This window comes from Coloeus monedula (genome assembly GCF_965178545.1).
Source record: "Coloeus monedula genome assembly, chromosome: 1".
NCBI lineage: Eukaryota > Metazoa > Chordata > Aves > Passeriformes > Corvidae > Coloeus > Coloeus monedula.
The window spans coordinates 18331959-18354992 of NC_138781.1; the positions used below are offsets into that span (position 1 = coordinate 18331959).

A 23034-nucleotide genomic window follows, 5' to 3' on the forward strand; every position below is an offset into this window, starting at 1 on the left:
TAACAAAGGAGTAGAACAGATACTTCACAGATGAAGATGATGAATCATAGGGATCTGTAATAATTATCTAAGACCATAAAAGCAATCCTATGTTAGTGCAAGAAGTGGAATCGCTGGCTTTGCAATCCAGTCCTATTCCGTATTTCCTTTCTCCCCTGGTCACAAAGGGAGAGCTAAAATTCCAGCAAGCAAGATACTGGAAACCAAGCAGCCATTAAGGAAGAGATTGAGGCAAGCACGCTTTCACAGATTCCTCACACAGTGAGACAATTGTCTGCCACCCCTACATACCCAGAAATCAGAGGACTCCAATTTATAACGAAGTTGAATGCATCCCATGGCATTTTCCATGCCTAAAACTCCCCTTCGGCCAAGCTAATTTACAGCCCCCTAGACCAAATCAAGAACACTTGAAGATCTACTCACACTCCATCCACTTCCTAATTGCAGTAACTTTATGCTTTACTTCACAAAATGAGATTCATTTCCTCTACCAGTTCCATTCAACTCCTTCAACATTTTGTTCATTTGTTTGTTAAGATGCAGATCTCCAGCAGATTGATCACTTCAGATGAGACAAAGCAATGCCTTGGTAAATCCCTCTGGACATGCAGAACATATTATATGCACAAGAGTTGAACTCCTTGAATTTCCCCTTTTCAGATCCTCTAGGTTTCCAGTCATTCAGATAAAGAATGGAGCTTTTGTAGGCCAGTTAATCCATCCACTGAATGAAATATGGTAAAAGTTCTACACATCCACATGTTCTTTCAAGGCCCTGGTTTACATCTGTAGATGTAATAATAACTGTAGTAATGCAGACAAAAATCATGGCTCGGGCCCTTAGAGAAGATCTTTAGAGACTTGAGTTGACAAGTCCCAATGCTGCAGTCAAAGGAACAGGCAAAATTATTTAAGGGCTTACATTTATTTCTGCCAAAGCACTGGCTTAATTTTCTTTGTGTGTCTTAATAAGCCACCTCTGTGAGAGGGACTCTTACTTGAAATGCCTGTACGTCCTAAGCTTCAAAGTAGGCACCATTGAGTGGGAAACCGAGACAAACATTCAAAGGCAGTGTAAGGCCCAAGCTGCAAAATGAGCCTGTTGTTCATCTTCTCTAGCACCACAGTCACACACTAGCATGAAAACAGCATTTGAATGAATTAAAATGCAAATCTACATTTTATTATATGAAATTGAGACAAATGATACACACTTGAAGCCTGCCAGAGTAGCTATTACAAACATTAATATAGTTTTAGAAGATGACTTAAACCAAACGAGATGATGGAATAGAAACACTGCAGAAACACCTTGTGAAACACTACAGGAAAAAAGCAACTCTTGCCATAGTTACATTAGTAAAACACAAATTAGCAATAATTCTGCTGTAAAGGGCCAGATCTGTCTTGTGCAGACATGTACCTCCAGGGAAGCCTTCTGCCACAAGGTGTCTGTGCAAGGCAGGGACGCAGCCTGCCAGCAAAGAACAACTGCGGGGGTCTCAAACTACGTGGGAGAGGACTTTGCACTGACGCAGCTTAATGGGATGTGGCATCGTCCAAGAGTCCTGCAACAAGAGGCCAAACAGCCACTGGCCTAGGCCAGAGCTGCCCAGTGGATGTAAAGATGTATTTATGCTAGGTCTGATTTAGATTGTACTCTACACAATCAGATCGCTTTGAAGGTTTGCCTTGTGCAATCATTTCCTTTGTCAGGAATCAGAAAAAGACTGTGAAAAGACTGTGAACAAATTGTTTAGGCATTGAAATTTAACCCTGTGGAATCCTTACAGTGTAGCACAGTGTGACACAGCAGGAGCACATTTGTCAGGGGACTGAAGCCTCTTTGCTCTCCCTGCACAAAACATATACATTAGCATTGTGTGGGGTGGGTGTGCTCCCGAGCACACGAGGCAGCTATGGGGACGCACAGCTCCATGTCTCTGCTGCCTCCCATCTGCACGCAGCCCTCTGCACCACTTCTGCTCTGTCAGGGAAAACAGAGGCTTCAGATCCTTTGAGACTGTCTCAAAGCCCTTCCATTGCATTTTGTTTCAGAGATTGTAAAAGATTTGATTTTTAAATATCCGTAATGCACATGAGAAAATTACTCTTAACAACAATCTTGTTAAGAGTCCCAAAGTTTTTCCACTAGTGTCCTAGCATTCAGAATATAAACATTAAAACCAAAAAGGCATTTGGTAGAAGCTAGTCAGTTCCAAGGCTTTTCACTGAGCTGTGAGCAAAGGAAAGAACTCAGCTGCTGTGGATTCTATACCAACATTCATGACACCAACAGTTTCTGTCTCAGTCTCCATACAGTAAGGTACTGTGCATCCCCTGCTCCTCCTGAAAAGCAGAGTCTGAGAGCACCAAGTACTTCACAGCAGGAGCACAGCCTCTGTAGAAATAAATTTTAACACAGGATAGCCCACCAATGTTTCTGTGAACTGTTGAAAACTATGCTGAAAAGAATTTTTAAAAAATAGTAATTCGGAATTTGGCAAAGCCACTCTAAATAATTTCCAACTGCAATCAGTCTTTGCTCCAGCTTTATAAGTAATAGATGAGACTATCCTTCTTTTATAAACCCATTCCGTTATGTTTAAAAAAGTAGACAAGTTTCTCTCCTGTGGAGGTTTTCAAATATTGTCTTTCCTTGTGGCTTCCAGTATTTTGATATCCCATTCCAGAAATATTGTTTAATAGTCTTTGGGGAAAAAAAAAAGAAATTAAAAAAACCACACACCCCAAACTGCTGCACACGAGAAAATGAAAAATGGTTAGAACAAAAAATGGTAAATGACAGTTACATATTAGGGAAGACTAGAGGGTTGTTTGCTGTGTGATACACCAGAGGAGTAAGCAGAATGTAAAAGTCTTTTCACTCTCCACAAGAAGGTAAAAATAGTTTCAGGATGTTCTACAGATGGGAAAGAGCTCATACCTCTATGTCAATGTAATCTGCAGCTTCAAGACTTAAGTTCCAAATGTGTTTCAACTCAAATCTTCAGCTATTTCAGCTCTTGAAGGACAAGTCCCAAAGCCACCTTAGTCCCATCACTCCAATCAGTGTGACCTAAGTGTGCTCAGATTTCCTCTGAATGTGCTCAGAACTTTGCTAACAGTGTTCCTGCAGCCACACAAATGTGCTGCTGACCCCCACGGAACCAAAACTCCTGCAGTCCTTCCCTTTGTGTTCCACAAAAGTTCTGACTTCACTCTGTCCTTCTCAAGTGGAACAACAATGCACAGGCCAAACAGCGTATTGCTCCTTTCCTCCACAGCGAATCTTGCCTCAATTAGGAGGACTTCTGCAGAAGATTTACTATCTACCAGGCCAGGATCACCACACTATCATATCATGCAGAATTCAGCCCTTGTATCATCTTCAGATCTGATTATTTCTTTCTTTAGCTGCTACTAACATGTTTGGAGATGTAAAATCACAACATTTTACTTCCTCAAAGGTAGCAGTAGGAGATACCTCAGTGCAGAAAAAACACCATAATTAGAAAAAGCACAGGGGCCAGCTTTTTCCACCCTCATCAAGCTTGGGAAGCTTTAAACAATATGCAAAGGCAAAAGGGGAAAATGGCAATAGTACTGAGAAGGCTAAAATTTGAATGAGATAACAAATCTTTCTTGTGGAAGGAAAAGGAACTGATTCTAAAAAAGCTTCTGTGATAAATCATCCCTCCTGCATGAAATTCCATTCATAAATGTGGGAATATCTGGTAGTAATGTTAAAGAAAAACAAAAGGGAACAAAAACTTAGCAACAAACAAGTTTATAAAGAACAAAATAAAGCTTGCTGGAATTTCTGAGCTTTTTCAGTAGTTCAAACAGTAGAAGGAGATTTGAGAATCAAGCAAGGCTTTCAACAGCTGTATTTGTATTACAGTCATAAAGGCATAAATGTGAAATGCAGCTCTAATAAAAGACTGAAGTTTATAAAACTGGTTGGTATTTTTCCACCCTTTCCAGAAGTATCTCAGAATATCCAGGGGAATAATACCTGAAAGAGAAACATTTTGTTTGTGTGTTAGACTACAAGGCATGTTCTGTGCAAAGTAATGAAACACTATGCATATTTCTACTGATCGGGAAAAAAATCCTAGCATTAAACACCAGTCAAGGAATTCTACAGTTACTCCCCTACAATGTTTTAACAACCTGCATTTCAACTTACATTATTATTTAAACTTGGAAGTCAGGTTTTTAAAAATATATTTAGCTTCTTTTAGGGCATGGAGGTAAGTGGCTACATTTTAGACAGGTTCAGCTTCAGCTGCCATAAGCATTGTCTTTACTAAGAAATGTAGATGTTGGGTTCTTTTGAAATTATGGCCTTTAATAAAAAAGCATGAGTTTACACAGAACTGTGGGCTGCCAAATGACAATAGTTCACTGCTGTTTGTCAGACATAAGCACACACCCCAAAACTCACGTGCAGTCTAAATCCGTGTGAGGGACACTGATTCTGGAACAAAAAAAATTGTCATGGTGACCTTCTCTCTCTAATGCCACTCAAGGATGGACATTATCCAGAAGTTCTCATTAGAGTAGGACTCTATGGTGCAATTATTGTCCTGCTGTTATTCAACTGGTTTTCCACAACAGACCAACTACATGCATCCAATATGCAAGCGTCAAAGCTGAATTTAGTTCTTGTTTTACAGGTTAAAGGCTATCTGAAATTTAATACTGTATTATTCTAAAAACATACATCTCAGTATATTTCTTGTTTTGCAGGCACGTAGATTGCCACTTCTGAGCCCTGAAAGCTTCAACTATAAAGAGAGAGGAACACACCTCCATGTAATGTAGGCCTAAAATATACTAAAAAAAAATCCCCAATGCTTTCCCTTAAAGGAAGATCCATTTATCTTGTTGATTTTCATTTTCATGATAATTTCTGCATAATTCAACTCTTTTTAAACCTCACATTACTTCTCTGATTGTAAAGCTAACTTTCCAATGCATTACTGTATTCAGCCCACAAACAGACTAAAATAACAGGTCTCCAGGAAAAACCCAGAGCTGGATTCTATCACAGCTGCTGTGCCTCAGGCAGCACAACCAACATCAGGCAGTAGCACAGACAGGCAAGCAGGAGATGCTCAAAGGGGCCTTTTTCTTTATTACATCCTAGGCTAGATGAGTAACCTTTTTTCATTTACAGGGGTGAAAAAATAGCTGTAACAAAGAAACAGTATTAATATCCAGAAAGGCATAAGCAAACGTCCTCTTTCCCTCTGAAGTACTAGCTGAAGAATAAATTTTCTTTGACTTTGCTTCTACCCATTTGACAGCCACTGGCTTTTCTTTGTGGAGACAAACGGGGCTACATTTTGTGTGACTTAGTTTGTAGCTACTATTGGCTGAAGAACTCTGCTGCTATAATTAAAATTGATGATGCAGATTTTCAGAGCCTGTAGAGGGAGTACATGAGTACAACATCCTTCTGATGTGTTGATGGAGTGAAGGACTGGTAAATGGATATCTAGAATCTAGGAGGGCATTTCTCTCATTATTACAATTTAGGATGGTGACATTTTGACTGTAAGCTATTTAATAGTGTTTCTGTATTCATTAAGGGCAAAGTTCAACTTGGTGCAGACAGCTGGTGTATGGTCCTTTTATATAACACTTAAGCCTCATGATGAGGCTCAGGGAGGAAGGGCAGCTGTGGGCAGACCAACTGTGCAGGAGAGCCTCTGGACCCTCTGTACATCAGAGGAAGTTTCAAAGGAGCCTCTGAATACACTAGTTCAGACACGTTATTAGGAAAGTCAAGGATGCAACCAAAGATTCACCAATACCTGTATTTTGGAGCCTAAGTAATCCACAAATAAGTTACCAAAATAAACTAAATTTCCCGCAGACATTCATAAATATGAGTGGTTGTACTGAAGACTCAGAGTCCATCTGGGCAGTGCAGGACTGACTTTTCTTCACACTTTCCTGCAAGAGCCTGATTATTTGGGCTTTGTCTACAGATAAAGAAATTTGATTCCAAATACAAAAAGAGAAAGTGTTCTAATGTATGTGTCCAAAGGTTGTGTAACCACTGGGGCAATTAACCAAATGTTATGCTTTGGTTTTATTAAAACCAAAATTCACAGAGGAGTTAAATTACTATTTTAAATCCTTCCTTTGTGTTGTTCCATTGAAAAACATCTAACAATGTTATAAGTAGGAATTCTTTAAATTTCATTTTCCCTACCTTACTATTTCCTCTGGATAGCAATTGTTAATAGTGTTGATATATTCCTGAAGAAGTGACCCAGGTTCTGCTTTTATTTCCTGAACCTTTTTAAGTCCACCAGTTGTTACAAAGAGACGACGTGCTTTACTGTCATGTGGTAACACCTACACACAGAATAGTACATTAAAAAAAATTAGTTTGAAGGAATCTGTATGCCACTAGATTCAAATACTGCTTATTTATTTTTAATTCAGAGGACAGATAAAATGGAAAATCAGGGAAACAAAATCTGTAATGACAACTGTATTGTAACACCCCATTGTATAGGGAAAAAAACCATAAACCAGCCCTTTATGATAACAACATAATTTAACATGTACTTTAAAACATAACATACATAAAATAATGAATTTAATATTTATCCTTACATAAATAATATTTCTTGTATTATTCCTACAGTGACAATAAGATTGTGGAGAATAAATAGATAATAAAAACAGAACACTAACATGGAATAACAACAGCATCTGTTCCACTTAAACCAAGTTATTCAGGTCTTTTATGTCAGTTCCCATAGTTTAATTGTAGAGCTGAATTTTATACCATTATAATGATCTAGTATAGATTAGTGCATGAAAACAATACTGAGAATTGTTGCAAGTGAACAATACAGCCTTGAAGCATTACATGCTACTATTAAATTTCTAGATATTAAAATCCTTTAACACACTGTAGCCATGGAAGCCTTTTACAAACACACACACAAAGCAAAAATGTGAAGTTTCTGCAGCCAAAGGGGATGAGAAGCAGAAATGATCAGACAATAACATTCTGTGCTCCCTGAGTGATGCCAATATGCAGCTCTGTCCAGAGGACTGGAGGGAGGGAGAGAGGGAGGGATGAAGGGAGGGAGGCGGGGGCTGGGCCAGGCAAGCGAGAATGACAGCATGTAGTCCATAGGCCCATAGGGCTGCAATATTATTCAAAAAAAAAAAGAGAGAGAGAGAGAGAGAGAAAAAAAGACAGAAAGATAATGCAAGATGTCAGCTGCATCTACAGCAAAACCAGATGCATTTAAAACCAACTCTGAGATTTACAGATTATGAAGGCAAAAGCATTTTGTAAGCTTCCACACTGGGCAGACATTAAGCCATAAGTGTGACTGTATTTCAGTGTAACACAAGAGCCTCAAATGAGGAAGGGAGTGCCTAAAAGGATGAAGAAAAAAACAAGATTTCTTCCATGCATACAGGCAAACAACCTTCATTTCTGTGGTCCCTCTAGGCTGTACAAAATCAACAGACAGGTAAAGAAAAAGCAGGAGAGCACAGAGACTTCTCTCTATTATATACTCCACAGAAGTGTCAGGAGCAACTGTGATCTTTTCGTTGTGGGAACTGAACAGACGTCTGTTTTCACATATCTCCCACAACAAGAACTGCCAAGAAGAAACTAGCAAGGAGACAGGATATGGCCCTTTCCCTGCCTTCCTCCTCCACACTGTGACTTCCAGGCTGGATAAGACAGCAGAAAACTCTATTGGAAGGGGCCCTAAAGAGAGAGAGAGCACCTCTGAGACACAGTCCCTTCCCCTAGTCCAACCTGAGACAGCACAGAATTGCACAAATCCTGAAAATCCTAATGCTAAAATGCACAGTCCAGCATGAAAAACAAATAGCACCCCATTTTGAAGCACAGCTTGGAAATAAGGCTTTTACTGTGCTATAAATAAGCCCTCAGAAGTAATAGACCACAGCTCTAAGAATAGGAAATTCCCAAGCTATGGTACAGGAAAGAAAAATGCTTTTACTACAGAGAACTTCATTTTAAAAGTATACTTCAGAAGAGCAAATGCCAGACAAGTACAGTTCAATAACATATAGGCAAAGGAGAAAAACAAAACAAAACAAAATATCAGCTAATATGAAGGGCATAAAGCCATTTCAACAGCAAGCAATGTTCAAATATACCCTGGGTAACCAATTGCTATGCACTTGGCTCATTAATAGCTCCAGTCAGCATGGAGAAGCAAAAGGGATTGGATTCTGTGCAAATCTCCACTCTTTGTACAGAATTAGCAATAAGACAGAACAAATTAAACTGTGGCAACATAATCAGGAATCTGCACTACCAACAGCAGGGCTTCCAGATCTGTCGTAATCAGAACTGAGTATCAAGAGTGTTTTATTTGGCCATTTCCACAAAGAACATCTCACCAATGGAACTTGGTATACCCTGCTAACAGGTTACACTGCAGAGTATTGCACAAAACAGTCCACAGTTGAACAGGATTCCCAACACATGCTGAACATGACAGACACTGCAGATGTCCCAATTAGTTAGCAATTACTTACAAATTTTAAATATTTTTATTAAATTGTATCACTTTTACATGCTGTGTTCAAATCAACAATGTAATTAACAACTAACTTTCAAAATTTTGAGAGGGATGAGAAAAGATTTGGAATTTTTACACTTGCTTGAGACTGAAAATTAATCAGGATAAAAAGAATGAAGCCTTTATATTATTGTAAAATACCTGACTTAAGTCACTCCTGTACAGACAGCTTGTACTTTATCTAAAACAGATGTGACTGGGATTTATGTGATACATTGGCTCAGCGAAAATATTTGCACATGAGTTAATATTCCACTTAATCTCAAGAGGCAAGGAAGAAAAAAACACCTTGCTTTTAAGAAACTGTTTTTCCAGTCTTAGGATGAATTATAACAGATTCCAAATGAAGCAGTATCCAGCTGTATCAGACAAAAGAACAGGATCCAAACTGCTTTTGAAGAGGATGCTTGAGCACCCTGAGAAAACAATAACACCTTTAGAGCGACTTCTTCTTTGGAAAGATAGCTTCCTTGCTAAATGGGAAACAACTAACGAATTACACACCAAGCAGTGCCTTTTCTTACCTTACTAAACTGCCCAATAATATGCTTCATAATATTGGGAGGAGCCTCATGAAGCAATGGTTCAAGTGCTGGAAGATACGTGCATTTCTGAAGAATGTTCTTTAAGGCTTTCTTAGTCTATTGAAATGCAAGATAAAATTTCTCTAGTAAGACATCAATGAAAACAACAAGAATTCATATATATATATATCACTGAAGTCTGATCAAAAAAGCAAATTGATCAGAATTTTCAATGAGCAATTTCTGAATAGAAACTATGGTATCTATCAGGTCACTTAATGAAGAATCAATTTTCTACTTAGATTTATTAAACCTCAAAACCTACAGTGCATTATATTCTTATTATGTTATCTACAGTCAAAGTAATGGCAATTTTCCTTTGACTATAATGAGCTGGAGTAGACCCTTTAGGTAAATTGAAGTACTCTAATATAATAAGAAAGTTAAATCAAAACACATTTTAAAAGATTGTATTTTAGAAGTGGCTTACTAGGAGAGGCTGCTGGTCTGGGATAGCAAAGTGCAGTACTGTCCAGGCAGGGGGGAAAAGAGAGAGTGAAACAATTGTGCATTGCTGCATATTTCTGAAAACAAACTCAATGTTGATCGATACAAGCAGTAGTGACCTTCTTGAACAAGATTACAGGTACAGCTAATTTGGCTTCAGTATTTTTGGGACCACTAGAAATTACTATATGAAAGTTACTTTACAGATCTGGAATGTGATATTTCAGTGGAATGTGCAGAAGCATAATGCAACATGGGAGATCATATCCTGTCCTATTATACTCTTCAGCTGGTTCACTTACTGTTGCTCAAAAGCACACTTTACTAAACTGCAACTCCACTAGCTCCCACACAAGGAAAGGCCCTAAACATGGGCAGTTGTGTGTTTTAAAGAGCAGAGCCTTGACTAGCTGTTACAGTTTTATTATAATAATAAAAATGTAAGCAAAATTTCTAAAAGGACTATAATATTTTCTACAAGAGCTTATACTTGCAAAAAAAGAAGTAGATAATTAGAAATGAGTCACAAGAAATTACAGCATTTATGGGTCTATGCAACTCTGATCTAAACTGGGAAAAAAATAAGGAATTAGACTGCGGTGGCTATAGCATATGATTGGGTATACACCATATGCACATGCATTAGGACCAGCCAGTCCCCTAATAAATGACACAGCCTTCAGACACCCTGCACCCAGGAAAGCTGTGACTTGGGGAGCATCAATAAAAACACATATAATTTAGTAGTTTTTAAACACTTAAACCTCTTGATTACAATTAATATACTATACTGCAAATACTACAAATATACTTGCTTTCATTTTAAGATCTTCTGAGCTGCGTGTGTCCACATAGATATCGAGCAGTGTGGGCAGCACGTTTGCTACTGCAACATGACGTGCATGCTCAGCAGTATGTCTTCCAATCTGTCCCAAGGCCCAAGCAGCTGCTGCCTTAATATGATCTTCATGTTCTTCTATCAAGCAGGCACATAGTGGTGGTATTCCCTGTAGCATTAATCAAAAGCACAACCTTTACAAATGTAGACCAGGGAATGACAATGTGAAGCAGATACAGATAGTTAGAAAATGTTTCTCTATTTACACCCTTCTTCTTAAAAAAACTGTAAGAGAATGCATGCTAACAGTGTCATATTTTTACATCATCATGATTAGCAAGAATTTTTAATAAATCTTAATAGACACAGTTAAAGAGAAACAGATTAAATGTTGTAAGTCAGAAGGCAGTTTGAAAAAAACGCAAATTTAAGGTATAAAAAGAATACACAACATAGTTCAGACTCTACTGAGTAAAGGTTGCAGATTTCTCAGACTGAAAAAAAAAGAATTTGTGCTTATGATTCTATGAAATCAGTTTAAGACCAGAAGGGCTCAATCACTGAGTCTTTCTTTTTTATTACCCAAAGCACTAAATTTCAACTTATCAACCTCTTCTTGAGTCCAGTAGTTTGACTAATCCAATCACTTCCAGAAAAGTTTCAACTCATGATTTGCAGGCATCAAGAGATGGAGATCTCACATCCAGCTCTTACTAAAGTTGTTCTGGTTCAGGGTCTTTATACTTTCTCAACAACTACTTAGCAGCTGGTATTTTATGCCAAAACACTCCAATAGGAAACATTTCATGCTACTTTATGTAAGGCAAGGCTACTAAACCTTTATCCCAAAAACCTTTTTCTCCATCCCATGAATCCTTCTTTAGTCGTTTCTGCACAGTTCTCTCCTTTGTTGTTTTGCTTTTTTTTCCCAAGAGCCTTTTCAAATACAGACAGTAGAACTATATATATTACTACCACTGATAGATTAACTTCTCTTTTCCAATAATGCTTCATCTTCTATTCTTTCATACCACAAAGGACTAAATTGTTGCAGGTTTTTTTGCCACTGCATTACAGCAGAAGACCACAATGAAGTGTTTGTCCAGTATGATTCCAAAAATCATTGCTCAAAATTCATCCTTTCTAGGTTAGAGTACCATGGAATGGAGCTATCACTTTACATCCTAACATCATCAGTGTCTAACTGCATGTGGTTATGGTTCCAGATTACCAAGCCCTGTCCTCAGCACTATGAACTGCTCCACAAGCTTAGCTTCCTCTGAAGCAGTTTTTTTTAATGGGTTTTGGGTTTATTCAGGTTTATTATTATTTCTTTTGTGGATCATTCATTAACATATTTAATTTCATCAAAGTTTGCACAGATCCCTACAGCAGCTCTCATGGCAGTTCCACTCAGTTATTACAGGAATCACTATTACTCTTCAAAAATTTAACACTTAGGGGCTTCTTCTAGAACTTAATCCTGGTTTCATCCCACTTAAAACACTCAACAGCAGGAGCGTATTTGCTCTAGGCATCCCTGAAAGTGGAAAGACAGACACATCCAGAGAAGAAGGGCCTCCAGAGAGGGAAAGAAAAAAGCATCTATTTCTTTAGTTTTAAAATACAGAGGAGCATTTTTTTGATCATTCCTACTTTCCTTGCATACTATATTACGTTATGTTGTAGCACCTGTCATTTTTCAACTTGCATTTCTACTAGAAGACACTTCCGTTCCTCTGTTTATATTGTTTTGTTGTTTCCACTTATACAGTATATTTTAAATGACTGACATAGTGTGAAAATGGGTCAAAAATGTTTGTGAAATAATTTCCTTCCTTCTGTCATTAGTTAGCATTATTCACATCAGACTACTATGCCAGGCACTAACTTCACCTATTACAAACATTGCAAATTCTCCCTCTTCAATATCATTGCCCAGCAGAATTTATTTAAACCTGAAAATGTTTAAATGCTTAATTTTACTCATTTGAAATGTCACTTGCACAACTGAATCAAACCACACTACATTAGAAACTGAGGTCTTTTCAAGTCTGGAGACTGCTGTTGCAAGATACTCTAGCAGTACTAGCAGAGTCATGCTAGTACAATGAAGAACATGCCATTAAACATAGTTGTTTCAAAGAAGGTTTTGACACATTTTAAGGGGAAGCAGACTACAGAAATTCAGTGTCTTATTTTCTATACCCATGCAACTGCAACACAGAAAAATCATGCACTGTAATACCAACTAGGGTATTTTGTAAAAGGTTCAACACCATAAAGACACCCTGTTATCAGGTTACCACATAATTTCACTCATAGCAAGCAGCAATATGAGGAGAAAGTGCATTCATCAAGAGCAAGTATATAATCCTGTCACAAAATACATTCTCTGCCTATGTTAATTTGTATCTGTACCACAGAATACTGCTGAAGAACCATACGAAGACAACAAAGTAATAGCTAACCTTGGAGACAATCACTGCCATTGACAGGTTCTCCGAATGAGCTGCCACATAACCAAGTGTCATGATGCCAGGCAGTCTGACAGTCCCTCTGCAGCTGCCAATACAATCAATCACAGCAGCAACTCCGCCTGAATTTACTATAAGCTGTGAAAGCTGAAAAGATAAACAGAAGAGATTAGATACTGTGAAGTATCAACAGGCATAAAGTACTACATCAGAGTAGTCTTTTAATGTATCGCTGCTGATTTACAAAATAAAGATAGAATAAGAGCAATGTATCATACAGACTGTTGGGAACAAAGTGCAGCATGAAGTTTTCAGAATGAAGCTAATTTGCCACTGTGTTTTTGAATGACTTTACTTCAAGGAAATCAGGGTTCTGAACTCTTGATTCTGTATAGCATTGAATGACATATTCTCAACTCCATCATCACATGCCAGAGAATGTGCAAATGACAGCCTATCACAAATGATCTTGAAGATGCACCTACTGAGCCAGATACTGTTTCATCCTAGTGCTCCCTCATTCCCAAGCTAACATCCTATGTTCTGCGCAGGATCAGAGGGAAAGGCCCATTCCTCCTCTTACCTGCATTCTAAATTACCTCTGTGACATAAAATACTTTGTGGATCCTTACACTGAGGCATGAAGCCAAGGACAACTATTCTGGACATGCAAAACCAACTTGGGCTGCACCACTCCGCCATGTTAGCATGCTCTGAGGGAAGTGTCTAGGAAACACACTTGATGGGCAATGGAGTCTGCCCCAGAATGCCAAATTACACAGCCATGCTTGTAAGCTATGCAACATGGGTTTTTTCCAAAAGGAAACTTCTCACGTCGGTTGAGGGACAGCAGTAGAATATGTATGATATCAATAATGCATAGAAATTAAAATTATTTCTTAGTATTATTATTATTTTCTTCCACATTTTTAGGTATATCCCATTCTCCCTACAGATTCCAAAGCAAAAGGTACATGTTCTTAAAAGTCAAAATTAAATTAACGAAACTGAGGCACGTGAATTCCCAATCCAGTTGATTTCTATAAATATGAAATCCACCTTTGTCTTAGAGCCTTTAAAAGGGGATTGTTTTCTTCATGAAACAGCCAGATTAAATTTTCAGTTATTACTTAGGAAAATCTGTTCACATGATTGTGAATTACAGCCAGTGGCAACCAAGTCCTACGTCCGGACACAGCCATGTGCACCTGCATGTGCAGAGCTCCTGCCGCGTCCCTCAGCGCTTGCTCTAAGTCCCTCTGATGCTGACCTTCACGGGAATTTTACTGCATTTGCACATAGAGAGCCAAGATTGAGAAGCCGTGAGTCTCAACTGACAGCCAAGTCCTCTAGAAATATCATTTGCCAGCCTGTCTCCGCTGCAACACGTGTTGCTTGAATAGAGATGGACAGTCATCTCTGTCACTCTGAAGTCAGACACGGACTGTGACCTTCCATTGGGAGTCACCAAGATCCTTCCTACTGCTCCTTCGGAGAGCTGCTAGCACGGCCAGTTCCTCTTGCATGGAGGATCTGGTGCTAGCAGCTCTTCTGACTTTACCTCTCTGGCTTCTGACTCTAGGGCGCCCTTTGATAATGATAATTTCTTCACTTCTTTGAGGAAGTGAAGTTGCATTGCCCATGAGGTACAGAGAGAAAGCAGGAAATGTGCCAACACTGTAAACTTTTATCACCAGTTTAAAGAGTGGCAGGCTGAAAAAACTGCACAACATTCATGTTTAAACACTACTCAGTTGTTAAGTTAGTACCATGATTTTGAAATGACTATGCTCAGCATTAGTGTGTTCCACAAATACACGGCTTATATTTCATTCCAAAGTCATATTAAGAGCCTTTTAATTATCTCTGTGGTCTGGCAGATTAACATAGTTATAATCATATGGTTTTCCTATTTATTTTGTATTGGCTTTGCCAAACATCCCCACCTTCCTATAGGCAAAAACACTCTAAATGCTCAAATTACAAACTCAAGTTACCATCAAGTTAATAATAAATAAAGAGAATTTTTGACCTGCGCTGTCATTGGAAAAATAATTAAAACGTGATCCCGGTACCCCTGAAGATTTTTAAAAAGACACACACCATCTATTATTGTTAAAGGATGATCTTGCAATTTATTAGCTGGTATCATGACTTCTGTGAGGCTTTTCTCATAATATTTTTAATATCTAGGACTGACAGTACTGTCAGTCTAGAACTCCCTCTCTATGCTGATATCTCATAGAATGAAGTAGCTAGGTATACATTTTATGACTCCCAGTTTCCTAACCCAATTCATATTCAATACACATCTCATAATATCAGCAAGCATTTCCATATTTTCCAATGAACATGCCAAACAGCTATTTGCCCTCCCTTTCGAAAAGCAAATGACAGAATAATCTTGTATTTTATTTAAAGTGTAAAATCTAATGATATGACCTTGTATTTGCATTTTCAAGGTTTTACCTCAGGCGTATGCTTTGCTATCTCTCTAATTAAAGTCGCACCATTTTTCTTGACATATTCATCTGAATCCTTCAGGCATGTGAGCACAACTGGGAAAATTTCTGCTTCAACCACCAACTCTGCAAGATCCACTGAATGCTTTGCTATCTGGCTTAGAGCTGACAGCACCTGACGCTAGTAAATAAAAATTGTTATAAAATCAATAGTATACAAACATCCCACAACACACACTCCCCCTGCACACAAAAATCTATTGCATCAAGGAAAACAAAGAAGGATAGGGAAAACAATTACAGCTATTTCACAATTCACTGAGTCAATTCATGGACAAATATAATGGCATAGAACATTCACTGGTTCCTGAATAAAAGTTTCTCTTTTGTTTTACCCCATTCAAGCTTGTATGTATTAAAAAATATATATACACACCATTTAAAACTGTAATTTAAAATTTAGTAAAATCTATAGAAAGTATTTTATTTGCATAAATTGGATCTGTCAGATCTTACATTAAGAAATTTTTGTGGCATTTTTATGTTGTCTTCTGTTTGTTAGAGCAAGACAGAAAACTTATAAGAAACAATTTTTTTGTCAATTAAAAGCTAGTGATTAAACCTTTGTCAACAGCTATTCACATCAGATAGTACATTCTAAAACAATAATAAGTTCACTATTAACAGGCTTATTGTATAATCTTTAGTATGCAAACCCTTTTTTGTAACTGAAATGTGCCAATTTTATCTATTTAAAGTATCTGTTGCATTCTTCATATACTACATATTTCTTAAAAAAACCCGTACTAGTCACTTTAAAGATTAGTTTAGCTGTTCCTCATAGAGCTGCAGTTTATAACGAGTAGCTAAATTTGTAAATATGTTCAGAACTCTTTGTCACTAACTACATAGTTACATTTTGTTAATACCCAAACCCAGAGCTTCTAAATAAATATGCACATCTGTGTCTCTGATTCAATCTCAAGTAATGGCTGGTATAATGGAGATAAAAAAAAATTAAATGTACCTTCAGTTTAGCATCAGGGTTCGGGATCATCTGAGCTAAGTGAGCGATAGCTCCTGCATCCACTACTGTCTGTGCTAACTCTGGAGAATGCTTTGAAATATCACTGAGAGTTGAAGCAGCAATCCTTTTCAAAGCAATTTCTGGCTCCTGGATACAGAGCACTAAAAGAGGAACAGCGCCTGCATCCACCACAGCTTGTGACAGTTCTGTAGGTCCAAGGAAAGTAATTAAGTGAGTATGGGTGACTGACCCTTGTGCAAGCCATTTTTCACCCTGACAGATACAGCAAAGGAAAAAGGGGAGGGTGTAGTTCACTGTCTCGACATCTGCATTTCAAATCAGCCCTCCTGGTTTCATAAACCGTGTGGACCAATCCACAACTGAAAAGAATGCAGGTCAATAGATGGACCCCCATTTACATGCACACATTTGAGGTAGATTAGGCTGAAATGGTTTGTTATTCTGTTTTCTTTTTCTTTTTTTAAAGTAAGCAGATGTCAGCTGTTTAAACCCTGGCTATTCTGCACTGATCAATAGGAAAGCATTTTATGCATGGCTAACAACAACACAGAAAGCCAAAGTACCAAAATTTTACCAACCAGCTAATTAGAGAGCATTTTACCCTCTTTAAATGATAAGCAGATATTAGCATAGATCAAATGCCAAAAACAAAAATACAAAAAACATACATAAAATATTTATCTTACATAAAATATTGGAAAAATGGAACTTGCTGATCAAAACTAGTCTTTGCTACCATACACAGGATGAAACAGAATTTATATCTTAATGACAAGAAAATGTTATCATACACAATTAGACAAATGAAAAATATCATCAGTGATATTGTGTGTCTGAGATTAGCACAACATCTTTAACTAACTGCACCTTAAACAAAAAAAAAAAAAAAAAAAAAAAATCTGAGCATGTGATTAGCTGACACGGACAAAAATTACACTATTAGAAATTCATTAACTCTCTCTGTGTATGCAGCATTAATCACAGTCCTAAAATGAGAATTACTGGATATCAGAAGCAAAATTTATATTATAACCAAGCTGTGCTATTTTAAAATAGTGTTGAAAAAGTGGTAAAAACCATAGGGGATTCAATAATCTATTAGCTTCTTCGTTCAGTTTTGCTACACCTTATTATGCATATCCATTATTATCTTTAACATTTATCTTGACTTACAGTACCATGGCAACATATGGCTGTTGTATTTCAAGACTCTAACTTAGCTTTTGATTTATAGTCCATCCATAAAGAGATTTTCATACTAAGAAAAATACAGCATACTTCATTAAATATACATAGACTAATATAGTTTTTCATGAAATCTGTAAGTCATGTCATCATTATGTTGTTAATATCCAAATAATGTTCCAGACCAGATTCGTTTTCAATTAGTGAGTTATAGCCACACACTGCAATACATGTGATAAGTCAAATATTTACACTGTATGTTATTTTATGATACAATATTTTAAAGAAAAAGTAAATATTACATCAAAAATATTAAATATAGCAGCAATTTTTAAACTAATACAATACCCTGAAATTAGCTTAGCTAGCTAGAGCGTTGTGCCAATAACGGCAAAGATGTGGGTTCAACCCCTGTAAAGGCCATTTACTTAAGAGTAGGACTTGATGATCCTTGTGGGTCCCTTCCAACTCAGAACATTCTGTGAATCTGTAAAATTAACTCTACAAAGTTCATTCTTCAAATAACTATTTGACTGAAAATGTATCACATGCATCCTCAAAATACACTCAGATCATAAGATTTCAACAAAACTCAAATGCTGTACCTTCAGTTTTACAAACTAGAAGCGAAAAGTACCTGAAATGTATCTAAAAACAAATCTGGAAACAAGCTAATCAATATAAGTGCTATGAGCTACAGTCAGCTTTTTGTGGAAAAAGCCACGCTCAGTTTCTTCAGATTATGCTTTGTTGCTGTACACTGACCAAGTGGAATACTTGGTGATCTACTGACCAACAGTCCGGACTAACCCATCCGATTGTGCCTCAGAACTTCAGACCAACCAGCTCCATGGCCACAGTCTGCTGGGAAATGCTAGTATCAGGAATCTGATGTCAAGAGGGACACAGTGCTAGAAGAATGGGCTTCTTTGATGTCTTAAGAGCTAAAATCATGAAATTCAAGTAGGGAGAGAAAGAGCAATACTTTCAGGTCACAGCTACACTCAGGCATGCAAAAGCAACCATGAAAGTTATTTCAAAAGAGCAAACTAAATCAGATTCCATTTAGATCAGCTCTTGATATTAGAAGTCTGATATCATTTAAATACTGATGGCTACTGTTGGTCATGGGTAATTAAACGGTTTTTCTTCCAGTGGTGTTTATAAGGTTCATGGCTAATAACTTACCACATGGAGCACTGGACCATGTGTCAAGACAGACAAGTCGTAAATGGACTGTCAGAAAAACAGAAAAGCTTAGGCAGGGAAGAAAGGAAATACAGTACTTCCCATCATGTTTCCCTGTAAATTCAGTGCAAAATTACAATTCTAAGTATTAATGATTCTATTATAAATTGTAATTCTTTTTTTTTCCCCGCAAGGAAAGGGTCAATTAATCTTCCTAGATATTGGTAGAATATCTTTAATGCCAACTATACACCAAAGGATTCATGAAACTTTGCCATTCAACTAGAAACACAGAGGTGGGAAAAAATTAAGACAGAGAAGGAGTTAGAGGAGAAAATAAACTTGTCAAGAAGAAATTTTTAAAACCAAATATTCAGTCAGAAAAAAATTAAAAGAACTGGAACAAATCACAAAGACTCTTCCAAATACTACGCCAAGGCTGCATTTTAAGGGCAAAGACAAGACCCATAGCTGCAGAGGATAATGACAGCAGAGAAAAGCTAATGTATGAACCTCATTTAATTCCACAGAAGGTTATGAAAACTACAGGCTTGGAACTCACACTGGGGTACAACTCAAGGAACTTGTCTGAGTACATGATGGTAAAGCTGAACTTCTCCCTATATGAGTGGAAGTAGGAAACCTAACTCTGTATGTTCAGAGACAAGAAAACTATGGCTCAAAACTGACCATAAATTAATCACTTTCACCCAGATCTACATGAGGAAGATTTTAGCAAGTGGAGAGACTGCAGACAAGACTCAAATGAATGTAGAAGAAAGACTAATAAAGACAGATTTTGGACTCTGAGATGCCACCAGTTCAACTAGAAGTTGTACTAGAGTTGCGCTGGTTTGTGTTAATATAAAAGTACTCATCAGGGACGAAGACATTAATTCTAAGTTGAAGCCTCGTCTGAAGCCTGGTCATGAGTTTACATGATCAGGAAGAGTGGAAAGCAAACAAAGTGGAGTCAACATCCTACCTACATACCCACTGAAAACAATGGGAAGTCTTACAGGATTATCTAAATTAGTTTAAGGTGTTAAAAAAAAAAACCCACTAACATTAACATGTTGGCAATAATAGTACAGAAAAAAAAAACGGATGAGGGAAAAAAGATGAAGGTGAGAAAGCAAACATGCAGGTTGTCACCAGAGAAAGAAAATCAGCTCAATATTGTATTGACAACATATGATATTATATCCACATAGTAGAGCAGCAGCAGTTGGAAGGAAATGCAAGTTTCAGTTCAGACCAGCGTTCTCAAACAGACCTTGCTGTGGTAGCAGGTGCATCCACAGGAAACAACACGTTTTGACCAAAACAACCACCAATACTGTATTTTTCTGAGGACTGTGTGGTCATTTTATGGCCACACAGAAAAACTCTAATTCCCACAAGTAGCCCAAAGGCTGCACTTCAAAATCAGAGGTTTATGCAGATCACTACAACCACAGTGCTAAAGATTCCACTGGAATCAGTGGGAAAACCTTTCATAATGAGAATGGAGGTTAGACACAAATGACTGAAGAGCTGAAAAACCCGCTCTAGTAGCTGATGCTGCTTTGAGGAGGAAGCTGGACTAGAGATCTCCCAAGATCCCCTCCAAGCTGAGCTATGATCCACTGTATGACAGAAAATGAGCAGAACTCTGCTCTTAGCAATATGCTTCAGTATGAATGGTGTTGTTTATTTTTGTTTTCCCATCAATTTACAGTATACTGAAGCAGGTATGAGACAATCAATAAGTTACACCTTTAATATAGACTAATAAAATGGAAAGCCAAATTATTTGCATACTTCAAAGAAAAGAACTTTGCACTTTAAAAGTAACTGAATATGGTATAAGTAAAATGTTACAAAATACTTTTCATGGACCTGATGGTATTTATGGTATTTGAAACACCCTACATTTCTGTTTAAACACAAATAGTACAAATAATGAATAGCAAAATCACAGCACATTGGTTTGTACACTTTGGAGTGAGATCAGTATCTGAAATTCAGCTCAAAGGGAAAGAAAGAGCAGAACTGCCTAAATTTTGGAATTGACCGGGCAAGATTTGTAGTGCCTTAAAACCTCATGAGACATTTGTCTTGACCTAAAATCTCACAGGCCTTCTGGAGATATCTGTTCACATAAGAACTGCATTTTAAGAGATTTTTATATGAAGTCAGTACAGAACTTGCTAACCAGAGAATGTTTTCATCAGAGGGGGTGGGGGGGGGGGGGGAAGCCTAGATTTCTCAAAATTGAAGCCTTTTCAGGGGAACATACACTGCAGTTCTTAGACAGTAGTTTTAGTAGGTCATGGATGCATTTCTGATAAAAAGCAGAGAGAGAGACCCTCACCATTGAAGTTATTGGTGAATGCCAAGAGCCTTTGATTGCACTCACAAAGACAGAAGTTCACATCCTGTCTAAAACAGATCAGGACTTTAACCCCAGAGATATGCCCTAATTATTGAACTTTTCTTCCTGGGGCAAACAAATCTCCCTACTCCTCAACCTTTTCAGGAGCGAGAAAAATTCTTGTCTTAATATTGTCCCAGTTCGGAACTGTAACAATTTTTGAAACTGAAAAACCTTTTGTGGCTGGGGGAAACCATTTTGCACCCAGCTCTATTTTTAAAGCTGCATTATGTGTCCACAGTCAGTCAATGACAGAAAATCATAACTGCCAAATTTGGTCATCAGGAGCATGTCAGTCTAATCCAGAGTTTCACGAACAGTAAACACCAGCTATTGATAAGAAAAAGTCTCTGTATCCCATTTCTCTATCTCTGTATCCCATCTCCAACAATATCCTGTTGCAAAGGCATGCTTGTAACAGTGTAAGAAACATATCATGCACAGTATAACTCCTCTACTTTCCATAATCATTTTAGAGACATACTGTGACTGTGTTATAGAGGCAGGTAAATCCCCTAAATTGGCTGTAGCCAGGCAATTTTTTCAGGGATCTTTTGGTGGGTTTTTGTTGGCATTCGGGGTTTTTTTTTACTGATTACATCTACTGATCTATGTCCTGATGCTTGCAGCTTGGTAGCACTCACAATTTCAACTTAATTTCTGAGGACGCTGTTCTTATTGTCGTTGTAAATTGACATAACGTATGCACCCATTCACCGTCAGTGAATAAATTATTCATAACCATGGAAGAAAAATTTGTACAAGGAATTTGTTGTCTTCAATACCCCCACATCACCTCCATCTTTGCAGACAAGGCTGTCACAGAGTGAACTGGATCACCCTAAAGCTCAGTCAGCATTCATGCAGTGAATAGCATGAAGGGCAATTGAAGTGAGTCAATATTGATTTACTGACATAACAAAACTGCAGAAATGTTCATGTTAAGAGTAACACACACACAAACACACACACACACTACACAGATTTATACAAATGAATGCTTTTGATATTTAGATAAATATCTTTCAGATGGAACAAACAATTATTTTCCACAAGGGTGGAATTCAATCCTGATGACCAAAAGATGAAAGATCTTTACCAGAGAGGTCTCCCAATAATTAATTTGTTCCCCAGAAAATGCAGTCTGTTAGAAAGGTGCTAACAACTTTGGAGACTGTCCCAGAAAGCTAACCCTCTAAGTGGGAAGAGGGGAATCTCCCATGCCTTCTCCAGTCCAACACACTGTATTGATTAAAAAACAAAGAAAATCACTTCCAAAATCAGTCTATGTACATTTTAGAGCCAAAACCAAATATAAAACCATGAGTTAATGTTATGATCCTAAAATTAGTTTAAACAATATGAACACTAACCATTTCTCCCACCCCTTCCAGCTAGCAGTTTCTTCCCTCAGTACTTTCATTCACAGTCTAAACTTTTACTTGAACTATATAAATAGCTGGTAAAAGAACTATCAACCACGTGGATCAGCTTTTAAATAGGAACATGACACCACCAGTGAGTTATACAACTGCCTGTGAGACAGCAGTGAACTGCTCAGTATTGGATTCCTAGGATCTATTCCTGACTCTCAGAGAGCAGTGTGGTCCACTGGCTAATGATAACAGTCAGTGCAATAAATTTGGCCTATTTATCCTGTAGACACTGCTGTAAGCTGAATGAAACTTGCTTCTCCCTAACCTTCTCCATTCAACTATGTATATAAAACAAGAACTAATGTCAAACAAAAGAAATTTGGTTCTGCAGTAACACTTAA

At 37.6% G+C, this 23034-nt stretch overlaps 1 protein-coding gene across 2 annotated transcripts in view; it reads right to left on the reverse strand.

Moving 5' to 3' along the window:
- Window positions 1–3894: 3894 nt before the first annotated feature.
- The window catches only part of SPAG6 (sperm associated antigen 6), a gene marked incomplete at both ends in the record, with an annotated part of 34203 nt that continues 15063 nt past the window's right edge, over window positions 3895–23034 (reverse strand). Inside the window, 7 exons of one of the 2 annotated variants that reach the window (XM_082286061.1) lie at window positions 3895–4021; window positions 6233–6378; window positions 9137–9253; window positions 10459–10650; window positions 12953–13105; window positions 15428–15601; window positions 16448–16653. In XM_082286061.1, coding sequence (XP_082142187.1) covers window positions 3955–4021; window positions 6233–6378; window positions 9137–9253; window positions 10459–10650; window positions 12953–13105; window positions 15428–15601; window positions 16448–16653 — 1055 coding nt within the window. The remainder of the gene's footprint in view (window positions 4022–6232; window positions 6379–9136; window positions 9254–10458; window positions 10651–12952; window positions 13106–15427; window positions 15602–16447; window positions 16654–23034) is intronic. The other variant, XM_082286062.1, reaches the window with a different exon arrangement.